This window comes from Nyctereutes procyonoides, unplaced genomic scaffold (assembly GCF_905146905.1).
Source record: "Nyctereutes procyonoides isolate TBG_1078 unplaced genomic scaffold, NYPRO_anot_genome, whole genome shotgun sequence".
Taxonomy (NCBI): domain Eukaryota; kingdom Metazoa; phylum Chordata; class Mammalia; order Carnivora; family Canidae; genus Nyctereutes; species Nyctereutes procyonoides.
This window is the reverse complement of record NW_026575141.1, coordinates 15,885,244-15,909,288: the sequence shown is the minus strand read 5'-3', so window position 1 is coordinate 15,909,288 and position 24,045 is coordinate 15,885,244. Positions and strand designations below refer to the sequence as shown.

At 38.8% G+C, this 24,045-nt stretch overlaps 1 protein-coding gene across 4 annotated transcripts in view; it reads left to right on the top strand.

The window, feature by feature from the left end:
- Positions 1 to 24,045, top strand: part of CDK6 (cyclin dependent kinase 6) — a 247,730-nt gene that overhangs the window by 153,592 nt on the left and 70,093 nt on the right. For all 4 annotated transcript variants that reach the window (XM_055307291.1, XM_055307293.1, XM_055307292.1 and 1 more), the window contains exon 5: positions 21,569 to 21,678. In XM_055307291.1, the coding sequence (XP_055163266.1) occupies positions 21,569 to 21,678 (110 nt within the window). The remainder of the gene's footprint in view (positions 1 to 21,568; positions 21,679 to 24,045) is intronic.

Here is a 24,045-nt window from a genome sequence, read left to right as displayed (position 1 = left end):
TTAAAAAATATAAATTATTTACCTACATTTGAAATATGTATCTCTACACTCCCCTTTTCTTTTTTGTCAAAAGTTTTCTTTACATCTGAAGTCTTTTCTCCTTATATACTTGAGGCTTTTCTACAACAAGGTTTACTCCCTCTGCTGGCTCTAACTGCAAAATGATTACACATTCCAGGGGGATTGCTTGCATAGGATGTTCTTTTGCCTTAGACTTTTTCCAAAGTGTAAAATTAAACTTTAGTTTGGCTCCCTCTAATTCTGGATATAAAATCGCCTGAAAATCTGAGAAATATTTTACATTCCTTTTGAGAATAATATGAAATTCTATGAGACTAGTAGTAATTCGACATTCGAGAGAGTCTGGCACGCAGATTTATAGTGTATGATAGGTGCTCAATAAATATTAATTTCTTGATTATAGTCATATTTTTATTGTATACAAACAGATTGTGTATGCTTTACTATAGGAGCAATAAATCACCCATTCTCTTTAATGAAGTCATCTGTGTTTCCATGGCACTTTCTCCATGCCTTATTATAGTTCCAACTGCACTGTATAACAGTTATTTCTTTTTATATTTGCCTCACTAGACTATGAACTCCTCCAGAACAGGCATTGTCTATTATTTGTCTTTATAGTCTCAATCCCTTTCATGGTAGTTGCCCAGTAAAATGTTGGTTAACTTCAACATTACACTACAATAAACTTCTTCCCAAATGGGGTGCATATAGACAGAATGTTTAAGTAACCAAATTTTTTCTGCATTCTACTTTTACCAGAAAGAGGTGATTGAAAGTAAATGAAGTATTTATTCAGAACAACCACTTCCTAAATGTGAGCTAACATTCTGTACTAACAGAAAGAGTATAGTTAATACAGACATAGCAAGGCTTCTTCAACATCTACATCTGTAATATTATATAGTGATAAAAGATGTTATAATGGTTATAAAGGGGTACCTTTGTGACCTTTATTTACATTTTATACTTTAATTTTCGATGCAAAACCAGATTTTCATAAATGTTGCTTGCTGAAAGCAAGATAGACCAGCTCTTACTTTTTAGGATGAGGTTAGTTTAGGATGTTGAGTTGCATGCATGCATACATTCCAAAATGTATTTTGGATTATTTGTGCTCCTGATCCTGTACATTGTCACAGACTATTGCTATTCAAAGCATTTTTCGGGGAAGTCTAATTCTGTAGGATGGTAATAGGTATTGTGAGGGGTGGAGATCATTCCATGAACAATACTTGGCAAATGTTAAATAGGTTTCTGTTTTGACTGTAGAACTTCTTAGAGCCTTTAATATGCCAGGGTAAAAATGTGAATTTCATGAGTCGAGTCAGCATATTCCCAAATGTGTTTGATTTAGAACGGTTTTTTTCACAGGGATGCCTGGGTGGCTCAGTGGTTGAGCATCTGCCTTCAGCTCAGGGCATGATCCTGGGTCCAGGGATCAAGTCCCACATTGGGCTCCCTGCGGGGAGCCTGCTTCTGCCTCTGCCTGTGTCTCTGCATCTCTCTCTGTGTGTCTCTCATGAATAAATAAATAAAATCTCTAAAAAATGAAACAAACAAAAAACTGTTTTTCATGAAATGTCTCTGGGCAATATTGTCCTCTAATTTGCCTTTGGGAGGTAAGTGTGGGATATTGAGGACTTCATGGTATAACCAAATGTATTCTTCCCACATCTCCAAGATTCTATCAATATTTGTCTCTTACTGAAAATGTCTTTATTAATAGAAAATATTGATGGAATTTTTTATACCTGTTTCTTTTCAAAGTTGAATGTAGGATCTCACAGATTCTCTGTTTACCTCAATAAACTTAACTTTCGGGGCTGAATCAGAGTATCCCTTCCCATTGTTCCCACCCTTCTGTAGACAGGCTATAAGCCCCATCAGGGCAGGAACTATGGATCATTCACTAGCAGTGAGGGCCAGCCACCAAGCAGCACTCGGCAAATGCTTATCCACTAAATAAAGAAAGTAATTTCTACAGTCACTCAGTTTCTAAACAAGGGAAAATGTGCCACATGGACTCTGATTATCATCCTGCAGCCCACCCCACCCCTGAAATTGTTGCTGTGGTTCCCCATGTTTAAATTTCATGCCTGGGTGAATGTGAACGCAGGCTCACCACAGATGGAAACGTGACTGTGTGACCTCTTCAGGAGGAAATGAGGCAACAGGGGCTAATAGCTTAGGGTTTGCCTCTTAACTAAGCCATGGGACTATATACTGACAGGTATGGTTCTGTAATTTAGTTCATAATGATGTGTCCAACTTTTGTCCATAAAGGAAATCCATAAAAACCACCATCCAGCAGCTTCTAGAATTTTTACATTATTAATATTTTAACTTAGAATCTTGGCACAGACATTTCAAAATACCTTCCAGTTTAGTTTCCCTATTCATGGTGCAGATTGTCTAAGAATTCTGTGTAAATATATAGTTTATACACCTCAGGAAAGAACAAACAGATGCTTAAAGGGTTGGGAATCTGCCAGAAGTCAGATTAGCAGAGGCAAAATGAGAAACCTGACATCTTAAAAATTATCTTAAACTGTTGAGTCATGTATCTATAAGAAATGATAGATATCATTATTTATTCTGCCATTACAAAGAGAATCTAATTAGAGCTTTAATAAATCCAGATTATTAATCATTTTTTTAAGAACCTTATATTCTTCTAAATTGGTTAGTCAAAAGTAAATGAGGTGATGCTACACACTAACCTGAATGTTTGGGAATATCAAGTGGGGCATACTGGAAGTGTCACACATTCCTAATCGGAGTATAAAATGGCTCGACTACTTGGAAAAACTATTTTGTAGTATCTGCCAAACATATACCTACTCCCTCTCTTTTTCTCTCAAAGATGGCTGGATAGATAGAGATACCTGTATGCACCCAAGAGAAATTAACGGATATGTCCAACAAGAGACATACACAAAAATGTTCATAGTAGAATGTTCATTCACCATAGCCAAGAACTAGAAACATCCATCAACAGAAGACAAAAATGGCTGAATAAATTCTGGCATGTTGACACAGTAGAACACTACATAACAACTAAAGGACACAAACTACTGATATGTACAACAAAATAGACGATTTACATGTTAGGTTGAGCAAATTTGATTTTCTTGCCATATTTATGAATCTGGAACACCTTTTGTACCTGCGAAATAATTCAAAGATGCATGGATTTCCCCCCCCCCTTTCTGCTTTTGTTTTGATTTTGTAGTTGGGGAGCAAATTTGAACTCTTGATCTTACATTTAACAAATAGTCATTGAATGCCTGATTTCTGCTAGACACTGTGCCAGCTCTGAAATCTAAAGATAATTAAGTCCCAGTCCCTGTCATTAAGATAGAGATGGAAGCAGATTCTTGTGGTCACACCACACATCATCAGGGGCTATGAGAGATGTGTGCTGTGGAAGTGTAGAGCAGGGAGCTTCTCCCTGGCTCAGAATGTTCTGGAAGCCTTTCACAGAAGGGTCGCTGGGCCCTGCTTTTATCTTTACCATAAATTGGAGTCCTATTTTAACCATCTACAATGATGGTTAAGATTACTTTCAGTTACTAAAGACTAATTAAAATATTTTATATAATCTACATGTCTTCTTAGATATCATTGTAATCACTTCTAGGACCATTTCAAAGTCCTAGCAGTTTCAAGGATAAAAAGAAGCTACCTGCCACAGATTTCTAGAAAGCAGCAACATTCTTTGAAATGTTTGTAAGTGGAAAAGTAGTATTTCTTTGAATTAGTTCTGAGGTAAAAGCCAAGTTTTACTCAAACTGGAGGGTTACTTTTCCTTTCAACTAATGTTTGCATGCAGCAACCACACTGCCCTGAGCACATGTGCAGCATGAGCCTCTAAGCCCAGGTGAGAAGCCTTCCGCTGGTTTTTATGTTCACACATGTATTTCTCCTAATAGCGGATATACCTAGAAACACTCTGTTAAGTCCTTGGTATTGGTGTGGTTCTTCCTAGAAACTGAGACAATTTTAAGACAGGCATTGCAGCTCATCAAGAGCAAGTGAATTTATATGTTCTATAATTATTTAATTAACTGTATTCTTTTAAAGTGGTCCTTTCCTTCCCCTCTGCTCATAGAAGATTCTAAGATATTAAAAATCCTAGGGGTGTAGAAAAGTGCTTTAGAAAAGAAAGGAGGGAAAACTAAAAATAACAAAACTTGAAAAGAATAAAATTTATAAAACGGGGAAAATAAAGAAAGAGCTAGGACACATGTTTACATACAACTTTGGTTTTAGTAACTATAAAATCAGATTGTAAAATCTAGAGTGAGGTCATCACGTTCATACAATTGCATAGAGTCTTCAAACCTGAAAATTTCTTGATGTGATGGGACAGTGATGTGAATTTTTTTCTTTTATTCGGGGACAGCATTTTAAAAAGGGTGATGATAATGAGGAGGTTCTCCAAAATGTATCTCCATTCTCCTGTTTCCACAACTCTAGTCAAATGTACATTTTTGCTCTTTTGTAGAGATGAGAAAGTCCCCTCTTCATTCTGGGTCTACATAGATGGATGAGGGGTGAGTTTGAGGAAGAGCCTGACTTGGGGAACTGGTTAGCTGGTGCCGTCATTTGCAGAGATAGGGAATACAAAAGAAGAACAAGTTTGGGAGGAAGGATGTTGTTGTGGTCTCCAGGGAAGGAATGTTCTGAGAGGACAGCCATGAAATGTTTGTCAGCAGAAACACGCCTTTGCATACAGCACCAGACCCAGATCGATCCCCATGCAGAGCATGTGGGTAGGGAGACTTTCCCTGCCTTGCTCCCAGGCCCCAGCCATTTATACACCCACCATCTCGATGCCTCAAGTGGTGGGCATCTTGGTAAAAATCCTTAGGGACACTACCAAACAATTTATTTTCCTCTAGTCAGCTTTTCTGTTAAACCTACATTGCTATGGAAATGATTGTTTTGGAAATACAGACTTTTAAAAATTATAATTAGGCTTAAGACAAAAACTAAAAAGACCTGAGGTCAGTCTGCTCTGTGAGAACAAACCTGAGTCAGATAAGCCCTACTTCAAATCCTTGTTCTACCATTTATTAGCTGATTGGTCCTGGACAAGAGACTTAAATTCTGTGATTCTCAACTTCTTGTCTTTAAAGACCGGTACATCAATCCTCACCTTATGCCATTAAACTGAAGATTGTATAAGGCAACAGAGAAGTCCATTCAGCACAGTACTTTATATCTCCTGTGCACCATCCATGTGTTCTCTCCCTTCTTCCCTGACCCCTTCTTTGCCACTCTTTAGGATAAAAACAAAAAGGTTTTAGAGGAAAGATCACAAAATGCCACAACAATCCATCTGCCATTTAACAGTTCTTTGTCAGAAAATAACTTCCTTCTAACTACCCTGTTCCTAATGCTGCAAGCCAAGTGCTTCTCTGGGTCACATCCTCCTTCTTTTCTGGTCACAGTTTAATCTTACTAAATGCACAGCAGGAGACATCGTGCTCTTCAGAAGCACATTTTCTTTCATTCTTGCCTTTAATTGCTGAAAGCGCAAAATAGAGCCGGAGCTTCAGAATCCTCCATAGTCCTTTTCTAGTGGTCCAGATCAGGTGGAAATTGCATGGCTGGTTTTCTTTTCCTGCATGCATCTTCATGAGCCTTTGTAGATGGAGCTGTGCAGCTGAGATGGTGGGGGCAGTGAGTACTATCAAATGAACCTGTACCTTTTTTTTAGCTCCTTCCATCTGAGGATCTCCAGCTCCTTCTCATTTAAAGAAGGCAGTGCCCACTGAATTTTAAGGTGTTAGAGAATGTTTGAGGCTGAGCTCAGATTTTAAAACCATGCTTTTCCATTTTCCTGGTGACTTGCACTGTGTTCCTTTAGCAAGTTTGCAAGGGAGGCATGGACTTCAGAGACATTTGACTGTTTTCATGATAGTTTTTAAATTCTCTTACAAATCTGAGTGATTAAGTTCTCTTCCAGAGCATATAGATTTTTTAAGAGTTAAAATGCTTAAAAGGAAACGATGAGCTCCACAGCCTGCCATATCCTGTGCTCAGAATAATTTCATTTCTACTTATCTGTGAAGGTTGAAGGAATGTCTACAAATATTTGCTTGGTTTCTATGGTGAAGGCAGAGAGAGATCAAGTGTGTGATTGTTTAGTGTCAAAATCAAAACTACACTATACTGTACTTCTAAAAAGAGAGTAAGTTTGTTACTTGAAACGTAGTAGACATTTAGCAAGGGGTAACTATTTTAAGTTTCATAAGCTCAAGATGAGATTTAAACAATACACCCTGAAGGAAAACATGGGCCCTTTAGGCATTTTGAAACTTCATTTTACAGAAGTTATATGGTCTTCAACTTTATTTAAAAGTCATGTGTTGACTGAAGATGGTGTTGGTGGACTCTCAGGATACCTAGTGTAGGTATTGGGGATATACCATGGTTTGTAAATTTACGCTGTAATAGAAGCTTTGCATCCTACCCTAGGTTATCTCTCCTAAACCTGTGGTCCTCTATTTTGCTATGTTCTGGCTACCCGTACATTTGTTGGAATAAATATTTATTTTATGTCTGCTATACACAGCGCTTTGTGAGATTTTGTGGGTGGAAAGTCCACTTAGAATTGGTCTTTACTGGGACGCCTGGGTGGCTCAGCAGTTGAGTGTCTGCCTTCGGCTCAGGGTGTGATCCTTGGGGCCTGGGATCGAGTCCCATGTCGGGCTCCCTGCAGGGAACCAGCTTCTCCCTCTGCCTGCATCTCTGCCTCTCTCTGTCTCTGTCTCTGCCTCTCATGAATAAATAATTAAAAATCTTAAAAAAAAAAAAAGAAAAGGAAGAAATGGTCTCTGTCCTCAAAGAGCTGGCTTTGGGTCTAGTAGGCAGTAAGTACGCAATGAATGGGATACAGTGTGATAAGTGCTGGGATTACGTGTCACTGAGAAGGACTAGGTGGGGCAAGGTTCACAAGAATTAAGAATGGTATTGTGAGAAGACATTCCAGAGAAAGGTCTCAGCATATGGCAAGGCCATGAGGCATGACACAGCACGCACGTTGAACAACCCTAAAGCCTCTGAGCAGGTTGAGGAAAGTATTTGAGTGAAGGAGCAGCAGGCGATAAAACCAGAGAGGGTGAGAGCCAGATCATAAGGGCACTGTGGGTAAACTGGACTTGAACCTGACCCGAAAAGCTCTGGAGAGTGGATGGATTTTGAGCAGAAGTGTGGTGAGCATGGCTTCAGAGGCAGTAGAGAGGACAGAGTAGGAGGAGGCTGACTGGTAGGAAAGGAGCCCAGAGGAAGTTGTGTGGCCATCAGGCAAGGACATAGGTGTGTGCAGTAGAACTGTCAGGATCTGACAGCCTTACTGATAGTGGAGTGAGTGGGGCGCCTGGGTAGGTGGCAATTTTGCTTGCAGAGAGAGAGAATCTAAGAGGAGAAGCAAGTTTCAGGGAAAAGACAAAATGCATGCATTTTGAAATTGAAATACCTATGGGGGTCCTGCATGGTGATATCCAGAAGACAGCTGGATATGTGGGTCTACAGAGTTCTGGCTACAGTTGGCCCTGGAGGATATCTACAAATGATGCTCTCCAGGGAAAAGCTGAGAATCTCAGCCTTAAAGAAAACAAGTGTCGGGGCACCTGGATGGCTCAGTGGTTGAGTGTCTGCCTTTGGCTCAGGTCATGATCCCCACAGGGAGCCTGCTTCTCCCTCTGCCTGTGTCTCTGCCTCTCTCTCTCTCTGTGTGTCTTTCATGAATAAATAAATAAATAAAATCTTTTTTTAAAAAAAAGGGAAAGGAAAGAAATAAAAGAAGTATTTTAAGGGACTGATGGGGGAAGAGACCCCTAAGTGGAAGCACACTAGGACAGAACCCTAGCATTCTTCATTTGAATCACTACAGCCCACTCCCCATTCCCACTATTTTTCAGCCAACTCATTTGACTTGCTGCTTTCCTAATCTGTGACCCTCTCTCCGGGACTGACCGGTTGCTTCTCAAACAGTGGGTACCCGCATGATAAATCAAATTGAAGTTCACTTGGACCCTTAAGGCTTGATAGCCAGAGTAGTAGAACCTTTTTTAGATTGATCTGTTGAAACATTAACAAAATGAGAGAAAGGTATAATGTTCAGAAAGAGATGGTAAGGATCACTGGTCTCCTGAAAGGTCAGAAGTCTGGATCCCTGAACTCTACCTTGTCCATCCTTCAGTGGGTGATCATCATCACCCCTTGGGTACAGCACGTGGGCTCCTGACCACTGAGTGACTCTTCCCTGAAGATTCCTTTTATCTTCACTTGGAGGGAACACCTCTCTGGGCTAGGTTTCATTGCCCTTCAAATCTTCTCACACATCCTCTGAATCAGATTGCTTCAGCCTCACCTCCCTCCACAGATCCCATTTCTTTTTTAAAGATACAGGATTACTCTGAGGTACTCAGTTATTATTAGACATTATTGTCCTCATATCCTCCACTCCAGTCTAGCCAAGTGCCTCTGTCCACCATCAGCACTGCTCCAAGAGCTCCCTGTGCTTTATTCATGTATCCAGCCATCAGATAATTCCTGAGCACCATTCAGGCATGACGCTGATCATACACTGTGACCAGAAAGTTGAATGACTATAATGGAAAATAGAAGGTTCAAATGCTATAGAAATGCAGGGGAGTTTGGGGCGCCTGGTTGGCTCAGTCAGTTAAGCGTCTGTTGATTTCAGCTCAGATCATGATCTCAGGGTTGTGAGATCGAGCCCCATGTTGGGCTCCATACTCAGCAAGAAGTCTGCTCTAAAAATAAACAAAATCTTCTTTTAAAAATGTAAAAATAAAATTTAAAAATGTGGTAGAAGCCCAGGAGACAGCAGTCGTTTCTGGATGTGGAAGAGCAGGAAAGTCTTCATGGAGGAAGTGATATGTAAGGATTCAGACCTGCAGAGACTCAGAGAAAGAATATCCCACAGAAAGCACAGAAGCAATGACCAGGTGATTGGCAACCAGCACATCTAAATGGGAGCCAGTGTCTCCCTTTGTGAGCCAGGACAACTGTAGGTCCTGGGAAGGACAGATAGCCTTCGTGCTAATAATGAATACGTCAGAGCAGAGGCCACAATCGTTATTGGCACAATGCTCAGAATCTCATTTTTGTGTAGACCTTAGCCATTTTTTCATCTCCTCTATCAAAACATCTTGTTCTGGCCCTTAGATTATGAATGAGTCTGTTTGAGGTGACTCCACTATTATTTGCTGCAAAGTACTTTGTGGGTTAACTTTTATTGTTATTTAATCCTTAAGAGTTTCCATTGAACCCGCTTGGCATAATTCTGATGATGATGTTAATTGTGTGACTTTAAAGAGCTGAATTTTGAGACCCTTTATGAAAAGTCAGTGAAATTGCCATTAATTTTTATTTTCATTTTGCAAAACCACAGTAGTCTTCTGGAAGGAAAAACAACATACATACCAGAGAGTTTTATATTGATTAGAGCATAGTTCAGAAAGCTTAGAACATAGTTCAGAAAGCCTTCACTTTGGCAGTCTCAAGATTGAGTTCTTCCAACGACTGTATACATATTCCTCAGAAATCCTTATCTAAGTTTGTATTTGAGACGAGATATTGAAGCGGACCCCAGAAGGAAAATATCAAGGCACTGATACCCTCCATAAGTGATTACTACGCCAAAGGACAGACAAGGATGTCCAAAAATAAGAGTTCTTGCGTCTATACAGTATGTATCTTTTTTAAAGCTTCATGACCACTGCCACATTATGTGACCATCGTCATATCATTAGAGACGACAGCATCTTAGAATGCTAGCAGAAGTCACCTCACAGATCATCTAGTCTAAATGCCCACACTGACAGAAAAATGAGGCTTAGACAAGATTTTAACATCCATGCTTGTTTCTTCATCTGCAAACTGAATGTATTGGTCAAGATCCCACTGGGAAATAGGTCCCAGTGCACATTCAAAATAATACGAGGAAGTTTTGTTTATAGAGTCCAGATTTACAAAGGGGGTTTTAGGGGAAGTATAGTGAAGGTGCTAACTGGGGTCTCAGTTGCAGCCAAGCTTTCATCATTCCCAAGCTTGACAGGAGCCGTTTCTGGAATCATGTATTGCCCAGGATGGACAGACTGCGATGGCAGCACAGCCAGCCCTGGACAACCTCAATGGGAGGATATCTGGAGGTTAAAGACTCTGCCTCACTCTTCTCCCTTTCCCTGAACTCCTGCCTGGGCTTCGCATTGGTCAAACCCAATAAGAACATGGAGGCATGTGGAAGGTACAGATCCACTCCCACCCCACAGAGCAGAGACCATCCAGAGAGGCAAAAGGAAGATGACCAGCACAGCGTTTGTGATGTGCTTTTCTACTCTTCATGCTTGTAGCCATATAATAAGGATGGTTCAGATAACATCTACAAAGTATTTTCAGGATCTTGGTGAAAGGAACATGAATAAAAGACTGTTAAATCGGATATTAAGTTAGAATGGTTTACTCTGATGTATTGAGAGTCACAGTTGGCTTTGGCTCTCCTTTATCTTATACTGTTATTGGACTGGTTCAAAAAATTGTAAGATCAAAGCAGTTTAAACAGATACATCCACTTGGGTAAATATCCTTGAAGTCCCCTTCCCCCGTCTTCCACTCTCCTTCCTGTTGCCAAATCCATTCAGCACCTCTAGAGGCTGTTAATACATGTAATGATTGTAATAAACATCGTATTTGCTTTGGTTCCAGCTGGCTCCAACCACTAAACTCTGTCCATAGTTCCTATTGTTGTCTTTGCTTAGTAGACAACTGCATTGTTATCATGTATCAAAGAGGCTACCTTTGTCATAGATTTCTAAATGTTGGTCTTTATACATTGCATTCATAGATTTTTCTGTACATGTTTCTAAATTTAAGGTCACCCGTGATATTTTAAGAATATCTAGAATTATTAAATACAAAAAAAAAGAATTATTAAATACAAAGAACTTTTGGGTAGAATTGAAAACATTCTTTACTTCATGCACTAAACCCTTGAAACATTTTTTTCACTTTTGTCTATTCCTTAAAAAGCTTTAAAGTAAAAATTAATGAATCTGCTTCCATGTGACAGACTGGTTTTAAGTTAGGCAGTCTTCCATAAGAAAATTGTAGAGTCACAGAAGTGTAATAATTCCAAAGCAAATAGAATTTATATTTTACTGTCAGGAAAAATTGTTATAATTTGCTCTCAAAAACTTGGAACTTCTATATTTTAAATCCCATGAAATCGCAGAAATTGTCATCATTTAAGATATGTAAAGTGAGAAATTACAGTGATATGTAAAGTGAGGACTAAAGGGCTCTGGATCAGCCACATAAATTAGAATGTGGAACAGCCACATAAATAGCAAATTAAAACTGGGGACACTGTGACATACGAGATAATATTACATAAACTAGGGAACAACAATTAGACTTCTATCTATTGCAAAAAATAGTAATTTGTTATTTTTAAATGAAGGCCTTGGACATTGTTGGGATTTTTTAGAGAATTATTTAGAAATATAAGTCTTCTACAATCCATACTTCAAGCATGTTGAATTCCACAAAGATTAAACCAAAAAAGATGTCTCTGTAGACAAATGCTAATAGTTCAAATAGAATATAAGCATACACCTAATTAATACATCTGATTCCTCTCACTGTTAACAATGATTTACACATAGACCAACAAAACTCTTAGGGCTGCCAAAGAGATTTTTAAATCTTTATTTTTATTGAAATTGTTAAATGGGAATTTGACGAATAGTTGCCATGCCATTCAGAGCACTGTTCAGAATTGAATTTTGAAACCTTTTCCATAATTCTTTTTTTTTTTTTACAGAAATCATTTAGCCCCCAAAGTGAGCTGAGTTTTTGAGTCCTATAACTATAAAGTATTTTAAAAGTTTACATTAGGGCACCTGGGTGGCTCAGTGGTTGAGCATCTGCCTTTAGCTCAGGTCCTTCCTGATCCCGGGGTCCTGGGATCGAGTACCACATTGGGCTCCCTGCATGGAGCCTGCTTCTTCTTCTGCCTGTGTCTCTGCCTCTCTCTCGGTCTCTCGTGAATAGACAAAATCTTTAAAAAAAAAGAAAGAAAGAAAGAAAGAAAGAAAGAAAGAAAGAAAGAAAGAAAGAAAGAAAGAAAGAAAGAAAAGAAAAAAGTTTACGTTAAAATATCTCAATGTAAATTTAAAATCTTTTCCTCTTGGTTATCTAATTATAGCCTGTGTGCTTGCCTGTTGATGTGTGGATGTTTGCAATGCTGAATTCAAGGTCTTGTGTTGGGTGTTGAGGAAGGAGCACAGAGTTGAAAGCAGTCAGTCCTGGTTGAGAATAACAGCTCCTCCTCATCTCAGCTCAGTGTTTCTGGCCAGATGACAGCCTCTCTGAAATTCAGTTTTCTCAGCTATAAAATGTGCTTACTGACAGGAACTGACTGATCCTGTGCCTCTGAAATCATCCTCTATCCCCTTTTCTTTCAACATTCTTCCTCCTGCACTGTCACGTATTTGTGGCAACTATTCATTTACAACTCATGTCCATGTAGAGAATCCTGGCAGCCATTTCTGCATGCATATATGACTTCTGGATTACACCCACAAATAATCTGTTCAAAACGTATTTATTCACTTAACAGTATATCATGGACATCTTTGTGTGGGAGCACAAATGAGCAGGAATGAGAACTACCTCATCTTTTTTGATGGCTTGATGGCTGAACAGTAATTCCCCTATTGGAAATCATTGTGGGATAAACATCCTTGTGAATACGTCTTTGTATACTAGACTGAATATTTCAGATAAATTCCTGCAAGTAGAACTCTTGACATGGTCACTATTCCTTTTATAAATACTGTCAGATTGTCCTCTAAAAAGGTTGTGCCAGTTTATGGTTTGAAACAGTTTCCCCCAGAGTTTAGGGATAGAGGGAACTTTCCTCAACATCTTAAAAGCCATCAACGAAAAGCCCACAGCAAATATCATTCTCAATGGGGAAGCACTGGGAGCCTTTCCCCTAAGATCAGGAACAAGACAGGGATGTCCACTCTCACCACTGCTATTCAACATAGTACTAGAAGTCCTAGCCTCAGCAAAAAGAAATAAAAGGCATTCAAATTGGCAAAAAAGAAGTCAAACTCTCCCTCTTTGCAGATGACATGATACTGTACCTAGAAAACCCAAAGACTCCACCCCAAGATTGCTAGAACTCATACAGCAATTTGGCAGCGTGGCAGGATACAAAATCAATGCCCAGAAGTCAGTGGCATTTCTATACACTAACAATGAGACTGAAGAAAGAGAAATTAAGGAGTCAATCCCATTTACAGTTGCACCCAAAAGCATAAGATATCCAGGAATAAACCTAACCAAAGAGGTAAAGAATCTATACCCTAAAAACTACAGAACACTTCTGAAAGAAATTGAGGAAGACACAAAGAGATGGAAAAATATTCCATGCTCATGGATTGGCAGAATTAATACTGTGAAAATGTCAATGTTACCCAGGGCAATTTACACGTTTAATGCAATCCCTATCAAAATACTATGGACTTTCTTCAGAGAGTTGGAACAAATTATTTTAAGATTTGTGTGGAATTGGAAAAGACCCTGAATAGCCAGGGGAATTTTAAAAAAGAAAACCATAGCTGGGGGCATCACAATGCCAGATTTCAGGTTGTACTTCAAAGCTGTGGTCATCAAGACAGTGTGGTACTGGCACAAAAACAGACACATAGATCAATGGAACAGAATAGAAAATCCAGAAGTGGACCCTCAACTTTATGGTCAACTAATATTCGACAAAGGAGGAAAGATTATCCACTGGAAGAAAGACAGTCTCTTCAATAAATGGTGCTGGGAAAATTGGACATCCACATGCAGAAGAATGAAACTAGACCACTCTCTTGCACCATACACAAAGATAAACTCAAAATGGATGAAAGATCTAAATGTGAGACAAGATTCCATCAAAATCCTGGAGGAGAACACAGGCAACACCCTTTTTGAACTCGGCCACAGTAACTTCTTGCAAGATTCATCTATGAAGGCAAGAGAAACAAAAGCAAAAATGAACTATTGGGACTTCATCAAGGTAAGAAGCTTCTGCACAGCAAAAGATACAGTCAACAAAACTCAAAGACAACCTACAGAATGGGAGAGGATATTTGCAAATGACATATCAGATAAAGGGCTAGTATCCAAGATCTATAAAGAACTTATGAAACTCAACACCAAAGAAACAATCCAATCATGAAATGGGCAAAAGACATGAAGAGAAATCTCACAGAGGAAGACATAGACATGGCCAACATGCACATGAGAAAATGCTCCGCATCACTTGCCATCATGGAAATACAAATCAAAACCACAACGAGATACCACCTCACACCAGTGAGAATGGGGAAAATGAACAAGGCAGGAAACCACAAATGTTGGAGAGGATGTGGAGAAAGGGGAACCCTCCTGCACTGTTGGTGGGAATGTGAACTGGTGCAGCCACTCTGGAAAACTGTGTGGAGGTTCCTCAAAGAGTTAAAAATAGACCTGCCCTATGACCCAGCAATTGCACTGCTGGGGATTTACACCAAAGATACAAATGCAATGAAACGCCAGGACACCTGCCCTCCGATGTTTCTAGCAGCAATGTCCACAATAGCCAAACTGTGGAAGGAGCCTCAGTGTCCATCGAAAGATGAATGGATAAAGAAGATGTGGTTTATGTATACAATGGAATATTACTCAGCCATTAGAAACAACAAATACCCACCATTTGCTTCAATGTGGATGGAACTGGAGGGTATTATGCTGAGTGAAATAAGTCAATCGGAGAAGGACAAACATTATATGGTCTCATTCATTTGGGGAATATAAAAAATAGTGAAAGGGAATAAAGGGGAAAGGAGAAAAAATGAGTGGGAAATATCAGAAAGGGAGACAGAACATGAAAGACTCCTAACTCTGGGAAACGAACTAGGGGTGGTCGAAGGGGAGGTGGTGGGGGGGGGTGACTGGGTGACGGGCACTGAGGGGGGCACTTGACCGGATGAGCACTAGGTGTTATTCTGTATGTTGGCAAATTGAACACCAATAAAGAATAAATTTATAAAAAAAAAAAAGAAAGAAACAGTTTCCCCATACTATGGCCAACCCGGAACACTGTCATTTGTTCCTTTCTGCTAATCAGGCAAAAATGATACCCCTTTATTGTGATGATTTTCTTCCTTTATTCCTTCCCTCCTTTCTTTTAATAGGATTAAATATCTTTGATAATGTATTTCTTCTTGTGAATTCTTATTATATTCTTTATCCATTTTTCTGTTGTTTTATTTATGTAATTTGTTTTAGATGTATTATCCCAGGTTGTTATTTGTCTTTGCCTTAATTTTATACTGTTTACCAAGAGAATTACAGTCTGAAATAACTGGATCTGTTCATCTTTTCATCTCAAGCTTCTAGATATCCCTTCATGCTGAAAAAGGCCTCCATAGCCCAAAGTCCTCCTCTGTTTTTTTCTAATACATTTTCCTAGCTCTACTTTATACACTTAGATCTTTCATGAATATACAGTTTCTTCTTAGACATGGTGTAACGTATACACCAAACTTACTTTCTTCCAAATGATTGGCCAGTTGTCTTGCTTTTACATGTTGAAGTACATTTTCTCTCTCACTAAGATGAAATTCACCTATAAGAATGTTAAACTCCATAAATAATAGATCAGTCTCTTTTGGACTTTATTCTTTTTTTTTTAATTTGTTAGCACCTGTTATTTTGTTCTCTGTACCTTAGAGTTTGTTTTGGTAACCAAGAATAAATCCTCCTCATCTTAATTTCTCAGACTATTTTTGGCTCTTCTTAAGCATCATTCTGCCAGAGGTCCCATATTGTCAAAGTTAAATTCCTTCCCCCAAATCATTTCATTGTTTTAGACTTTCTTGTTAATATAGGAATGACAATTATATTTACAATGTGTTTTTTCCCATCCTAGTCATGGTCTGTCTCATCATCTATTTGATTTTTAAGTTCTTCAACAATAGTATATCATTGTATTTACATAGATTTTGCTTTTTTTAAATTCTTCAATGTTTTATATTTTTTGTTACTATTGTGAATAATATCCTTTTTACATTATATCTTATAACTGACTTACTAGGATTTGTCTATTTATTTTATATCTTATATCAGCCATCTAAACTATTTATATCTTAAGAATACTTTTGCTTCAGGGCAGCCCGGGTGGCTCAGCAGTTTACTGCCACCTTCGGCCAAGGGTGTGGTCCTGGAGACCCAGGATCAAGTCCCACGTCAGGCTCCCTGCGTGGAGCCTGCTTCTCCCTCTGCCTGTGTCTGTCTGTCTCTCTTTCTCTCTCTCTCTCTCTCTCTCTCTCTCTCTCTCTCTCTCTCTCCCCCTCTGTCCTTCCCCCTGTTCTCTCTCGCTCTTTCTCTCTAAAAATAAATAAATCCTAAAAAAAGGAGAGAGTGAGTTACTCCCCTGAAACCCTATGACACAAAACCCAGATGTGCACATAGTCCTTGAGAAAGCAGTAACAGATTATACCAAGTAGGGGCACCTGGGTGGCTCAGTCAGTTAAGTGTCTGACTCTTGATTTCAATTCAGATCATGATCTTAGGGTCCTGATATCCAGCACCCCCGTGGGGCTCCACACTCAGCCAGAGTCTGCTTGAGACTCTCTCTCTCCCTCTTCTCCCTCCTCCTCCCCCTCTGCCTCTCCCCATGCTTGCATGCACATGCATGCTCTCTCTCACATAAATAAAATCTTAAAAAGATAAAATAAAATGAAAAAAATAAATTCTACAAAGTAGAAATTTGCAGGTTACTTTCTCTGGCCATGAATTTCTAAAGCTGGAAATCCAACAATTAAGAGATAACCATAAATAACATGACCACATGGAAATTTTAAAATACTTTTCTAAATAATGTATTCATTGAAGTAGTTTACTCTTGGATTAAAGGGAAAATTGAAGGTAAATTACATATTCTTTAAATAATGTTATATCATTAATTAGAATTAAAAATAAATCAAGTTTCAATTCAAGTAGATAGACTGGTACAAAGAAGCTACTTTTGTCTTTCAGAAGATAAAAGTAGAAAAACAATAAATTATAAAATAAAACAACCATTCTCCCAAAATGGAAATAAAACTCTATGTCAGTTTATTTTCCAGTAAATAATATAACTAAACTCCTGGAAAACCTGACTGATACAAAGAAAAGACAAAAATATGCAACATTAAGAAAAAAAAATACAATTTTCTCTTCCTCAGAAAACCAAGGAAACACGTGGCATGACAATAATTATAAGAAATACTATGTACAAATTTAATCCAACACATTTTAGAATCTAGAAATTCTCATGAAAATCCTTTATTACTACCAAAATTGACTCAAAAGGAGATTAAAACCTAAACAGACTAAGAAGAAATTCAAAAGATTGTTGAAGGCATAACAGCTAATGAAGATCCAGATCCAGATGGTTTTATGAATGAGCCCTTTTAAGAGATTATTTTGATCTTGTTTATAATATTCCAGAACATTGAGAAGGCTAGAAACTTTTCATATTTCTAATATCAAAACAGGAAAAATTAACACAAAAAATAAAACTGCAGCTCAGTCTCAGGAATACAAGTTAATATTCTAAATAAGTATTAGCAAATAGAACCCAAGGGTCTATTAAGAGAGTAATACACCAATATTAAAAGAACAATACAGCAAGATTAGGAATGATTAATTCCATAATAGGCAAGGATTGTATTAGGATATCTGCTAATGGACATACTATTCATAGAATGAATGAGAATGATCATATGGTCATTATTAATAGACATTTTAAAGATATTTGATAAAAATTAATTATCCATTTTGAGTGGTAACTAATTTTTAAAAGGACTAGAAAGGAACTTCCTAAACATGTCAATGTAGTTATTATTTTAACTGTCTAGACATTTTGTTTGATGATCATAATAGGTACACTGATTAAAGTACTCAAAATGAAAAAGTCCCACTAACATGTAATCCATCAGAAATCACAGCCACTTTAGAACAGCTTAAAACAATGCAATATTCAGGTTAAAATTTTCATCCCATATGATGCTAGACTTTATTTCAAATGTTGCTGAAAAAGTGGGTGTGTGCCTTTACACTGTGTATGTCTATAAACCACTGAGCAGAACTTTACGAATCGTTTACGCCTACACCTTTTTTTGCAATGTATCAGAGGAGCAGAGAAATGTTCCCCCAGCTAGAAATATTAATAAAGCAGAAATAAATAATTCATTTATTCATTCATAATTTATAGAGCCCAGAACTGAGTGCTCTTCTTAGCAAATGTAGTAAGTACCTTCTTCATGGGGAATGACTGATAACCGAATTTTGCCAACTTATCTCCTAGCAATGATTGGCTTAAAATTGTCAATTTGGTATTTGTTAAACCCCAGTTGTTATGTGAGCAATATCATGATGGGTATTTACAGATGTAATCATGGATAAAATCAAGTCCGTGTCCTCTGCCGCAAACCATTTTAGGAACTATGTTACAAGGTATGATTTTCAGGTGGCAGTGGGTTCAGGGAGATGATAGCATCAGAGCCAGGCTTTGTAGGATAAGGGGAATTTCCACGTGTGCAGAGGAGAAGGAAGAGCTTTCCAGACTAGAACAGTGCCAGCTCTAAAGCATGGAGGCAGGAGCTAGAGGTTATGTTTATATAATTGAGTGGTGCTCAGACCTAGTCAAGGGTTAGTGTTACCTGAAGAGCTGTTATATAAAGAGAAGAAATAAAAAAGTGAAGGAAGAACTCCAGGGCCCCCATCATGGAGATCCAATTCAGTGAGAGACAGAGAAGACCAACACATGTTTTTTTTCTTTTTCTTTCTTCCTTTTTTTTTTTTAGAGAGATATTTTTTTTTTAATTTCTTTTAGAGAGAGAGCAGGGAGAGGCAGAGGGGGAGAGAAAACCTCAAGCAGACTCCCTACTGAGCAAGGAACCCAAATTGGGGCTCAGTCTCATGACCCTGAGATCATGACCTGAGCCAAAATTAAGAGTCAGACACTTAACCGACTGAGCCACCCAAGCGCCTCTAGACATATGTTTTTTAAAAGTCCTATGAATAGGGCACCTGGGTGGCTCAATTAGTAAAGCATCTGCCTTCAGCTCAAGTCATGATCTCAGGAACCTGGGATCGAGCCCCATGTCAGGCTCCTTGCTCAGTGGGGAGTCTGTTGCTCTCTCTCCCTCTGCCCCTCTCTCTCACACTCTCTCATGTACTAATAAATAAAATCTTTTTAAAATAAATCATAAATAAAAGCCCGTGGATGATTCTGATGCACAGAGTTGAAACTCAGTGCTGTGGTCTATTATGTGAGAAGACTGTAAGAATTATGGAGATACTATACTATGGTATATGGAGATACTGCAGGATATGCTGCTGGAAAGACATATTGGAGCCAATGATAACTGGGTGACACTATTTGGTTTGGGGGGGTTTGTTTGCTTCCTTTTTTAAATTTGTTGCATCACCACCATGCCTCCATTAGATGTCAACCAGATATCCCGTACACAAAATTTGACTCCTTGTGTGAATTCAAAGCAACACCAGTTAAATCAGATGAAGAGGAGGAACCAGTCAAGAATCTTGTTTCAGTTCGATACTGCTGTATAATCTCCCCGAAACTTAAAACAATAGTCATTTTATTATCACTTGTAATCCTGTGAGTGGACTGGACTTGGCTAGGCAGTTCTGTTCCCTGTGACATGGGCACGGGTGGCCCACAGCCATGTGGGGGACTGGTCCGACTTGAATATCCAAGATGGCTCACTAGCATGGCTTTCAGCCGAGAACTCAATGGGGCATATCCACTAGAACATCTTTGTGCTTCTCACTGCATAGCATTTGGGATCCAGAAGAAGCACCTCAAAAACAAGCATTCAAAAAGGCCCAGACCATAGGGCACCTGGCTGGTTCAGTGGAGCATGTGACTCTTGATCTTGGTGTTGTGAGTTGGAGCCCTACATTGGGTATAGAGGTTATTTAAAAATAATATCTTAAAAAAAAAAAAAAGGCCCAACTACCAAGCTTCTTCTAACCTAGTTTTGATAGTCTCAGATGCATTCTCTTAGTTTAGTTGACCAAATCACGAAGACCCAACTCAGATTCAATGGAAGGTGACTTAAACTCTCTCTCTCTCTCTCTCTCTCTCTCTCTCTCTCTCTCTCTCTCTCTCTTTTATGATTGTTTAAATTTATTTGAGAGAGAGAGAGAAAACGTGAGCTCTGGGAGGGAGAGGGAGAGAGAATCTGAAGCAGCCTCCACACTGAGCACAGAGCCCAACATGGGGCTTAATCTCAGGACCACAAGATGGTGACCTGAGCTTAAACCAAGAATCCAACACTTAACTGACTGAGCCACCAGGCGCCCCAAACTCCATCTCTTGCTGGGAGGCACAGTGTGTGTCTACAAGGAAGGAAGGAAATAGATGGCAATCATGTTTTGGAGAATTGCGACTGCAATCTGAACACACCAAGTACTGCAGTACCAAAATATATAAAGGAGAATTGTCGGAAATTTAGATTGATGTCAACAAAAGTGCAATTAGACAAAACAATAAGTAAGGATAAAAGGAATCTGAATAATATAAAATGCTTATGTGATAGAGTTATGTATTGAATTCCTTACCTGGCAGTAAAGAATATTTCTTTATTTCAGGGATCCATAGAATCTCTGTTTCCCTCCAAAAGAGAAGCACTTGAACCCACATATACTGATATAAATCTGAAGCCTATAAATGTGTTTGTTCCCTGACCTCTCAGCCTTGCAGAAATAGTCATGGTGGGGTCTGTTTCACCCAACTCTTGTATTAAGTGAGATTCTTCCTCTTTGGGAATCCTGTCCTCTGGATGACTTTTTTACACATGGTGTAAACAATTGAGTTATACATTCTCTCTTAAGTTCTTAGTTTTTTATTTGTTTTCTGAAAAGAGTGGCATTGAAGGAGGCTTTATTTTGATTCCCCACAGTCTCATAATAAGAGTAGTTTTGACTTGTCCTGAGTGTTCTTTATACTTCAAGGTCAACATCTAGCAACCACTGGAATCATTTTCTGATTTCCCAATAATGCTGGCATAAGAACCGAGCTGGAATCTTTGCCAACACCTGTTTTCCTTGTATTGTTGTTTTTTTTTTAAGCCCCTTAAAAAAAAAGTAGTTTTCAAATTCATGTGTTTTTTGTTTTTTGGGGTTTTTGTAGTCTTTACTCTGCTTTCTGAAACTCAATTATTTTACCATCCTAGTAAGAAACAGAGTATGAGCTGGGGACCCAGGTTGTGGGGATGATGTCATTTCCTGGCCTGTCAATGATGAATCCTAGTTACTTATTGCTTCTAGCTCAGTGTCCTCATACAATGCTAGGTGCTCTTTCTGAATTGGATCTCGGCTATATACCACCCAAGGTAAGAAGTTGAAGCAACCAACCCTCTTCCACAGTAACGCTTAGATCTGTTTGCCCTTGCAGGTCGTCACACTGTGGTACAGAGCTCCAGAAGTCCTGCTTCAGTCCAGCTATGCCACCCCTGTGGACCTCTGGAGTGTTGGCTGCATATTTGCAGAAATGTTTCGTAGAAAGTAAGAAATACCTTTTGTTTTGCTTTGTCTTCATTGGAAAGAGACATTTTGGGTCTTCAATAATTTAAGTGGCAACATAGCATTTCTGTTTCAAGTAAGGTCACGAGTGTGTGTGTGTGTGTGTGTGTGTGTGTGTGTGTGTATCTCCATATCCACCTGCTTTGGGCTGCCACATTCAAGCTTGTCCTGGAAAAACATTCTTGGTCCTTAACAGTGAAGTTTTATAGGACTCTAGCTTCCACTTCTTGGAGATTCAGGGGAGGAAACATGCCATTGTCCCTACAACTTATTTTTGTGGGTGATGGTGGGACGTAGAAATATGCTCAAGGTGGACTTTGTCCATGGTAGAAGGACCAGGGCTGTTACATGTATGGAAATTTTGATGCTGAGAATAGTTGCTTAAACAGAATGTTCAGGCTAAAAAGGACCAGGCAAGGAAGATGTCAGCACTAGTTCAGAATACTGCAAATGCTGTCAGACTGAGGAGATTAGACGTATTCAGGCATGACAGAGAGCAAAGTAAGGACCAGGGATTTAGAAATTATAGAAATAAAGGTTTTTGGTCAGATGTGGGGAAAAAATCTAATATTGGACAGTTGTCTGAAGAGAAGATTGGGGTTCGTGAAAATAGCACATTCTCATTAGGTGTCTAAGAAGAAACTAGGTCACCCCACATTGGAGATGTTTTCAGTGGCACTAGTAGAGTAGGCAGGTGGGCTGAATGACCTCCAAGGACCTCTGACTCTTAGGGTCTGTAATTCATTTGTTTGACTTTCAGGTCACAAGAAATAGCCAAACAATATTGTAAAGATCTGCCGGGAAAATAATCCATACGTGGGTACTAAATTCAGCAAATCAAAATTAAGCAGAGAGCCTAATCATAATCTGTTAACTCGTTGTTTTCTATTTTTAGAAATAAAAATAAAACAGAAATAAAAATTCTGTTTTCCATGGGAAATGTGAGTTGGAAAGCTGAGTATATATTCCTATTATACATGTTATGTTCAAAATGTCGGCTACACAGTAGCTCAGAAGAAAGAGAAGTGGTCAGCCATTCCTTGTCTGTTCTTTTGTTTTAACCAAATGAAGTTTAGTGCTTATAATAAATTTGGGGACCTATTTTTAGAACTCAGCATTTTTTATATGTGGCTCACAGGAGGGAATCATACCAAAGAAATCAGAATACATAGATGTTCATTGCAGGCCTACTGTGTGCCGAGTACAAGGCCAAACTCTCCCCTTCTGTTACCTTTTTACACCTCCCCATGAAAGATAACTGATACACAGTGATAAATTTAATTGACATTACTCAGCTAAAAAGTAGCAAGAGTATTGCTCCAAATGAAGTCCTGTGCATTTTAATCCAGTGTTGTTTTTCTATCAAAGAGAGAGGAATAAAGTAATATTGAAGGTAGCTTCAGTGTTTGCCCAACAGGCTAAATAAGTGATTTGGGAGTGTAGTTCTTGTACCAACAACCTCAGTATCTCTGAGGACCTTGGTAGAAATGCAAATCCCATCCCCTCCCCCAGGGTCCACTGGATCAGAGGTTCTTGGGCTGGGGCTCAGCAACCTGTGTTTGAACAAGCCCTCAAGGTGATCCTAATTCACCCTCCAGGCTAAGAACCACTGGGTTGGATGACAGGATCACCAGGGATGAGCAGTCTTTAAATGTGCAACTCCCAGATCTCTCCCTTAGAGATTCTGATTCATTCCTGGGCTGGGGCCAGGCATTCTTGTTTTTAAAAGTACCTTTTAAAAGATATAATTCTTTTCATCAAACAGGTATAGAAAACATTGTGTTAAAGGATTGTGGTCACAGGTGCCTGGGTAGCTCAGTCAGTTAAGCCTCCGACTTTTTGATTTTGACTCAAGCCATGATCTCAGGGTCATGAAATCAAGTCCTGCGTCTGCCTCCCCACTCAGTGGGGAATCTGGATATCCCTCATTCTGCTCTGCCCACCTGCCTTTTCCTGGCTTGCTTTCAAATAAAATAAATAAATGAGATCTTTAAAAAAAAAAAATAAAGGATATGGTCAGAACAGGAAATAATTTACTGTCAGCATTACAGGATGGAAGTCAGGACAGTTATTGTAATTCATCTTATAAATAAGTTCATTAAGCTGAAAGCTGATTCAAGAAATGTACAGTAGAATCAGATTTCTGTGTCTAGAATTGTCCTCAAATACAAAGAATGAGTCCTTCTTTTGTAATGGGATGAGAGTGGTCAGTTATTTTTCAATAGTACAAGACTTGATACCAGCCACTATTGATGATAAAATCAATATCTTCCTGAAATATGTTAAAAGATAAAATTTAAGATATGTAGTGTTAAGCATTCACTAGTAAGGAACTTGCTATATTTCTAA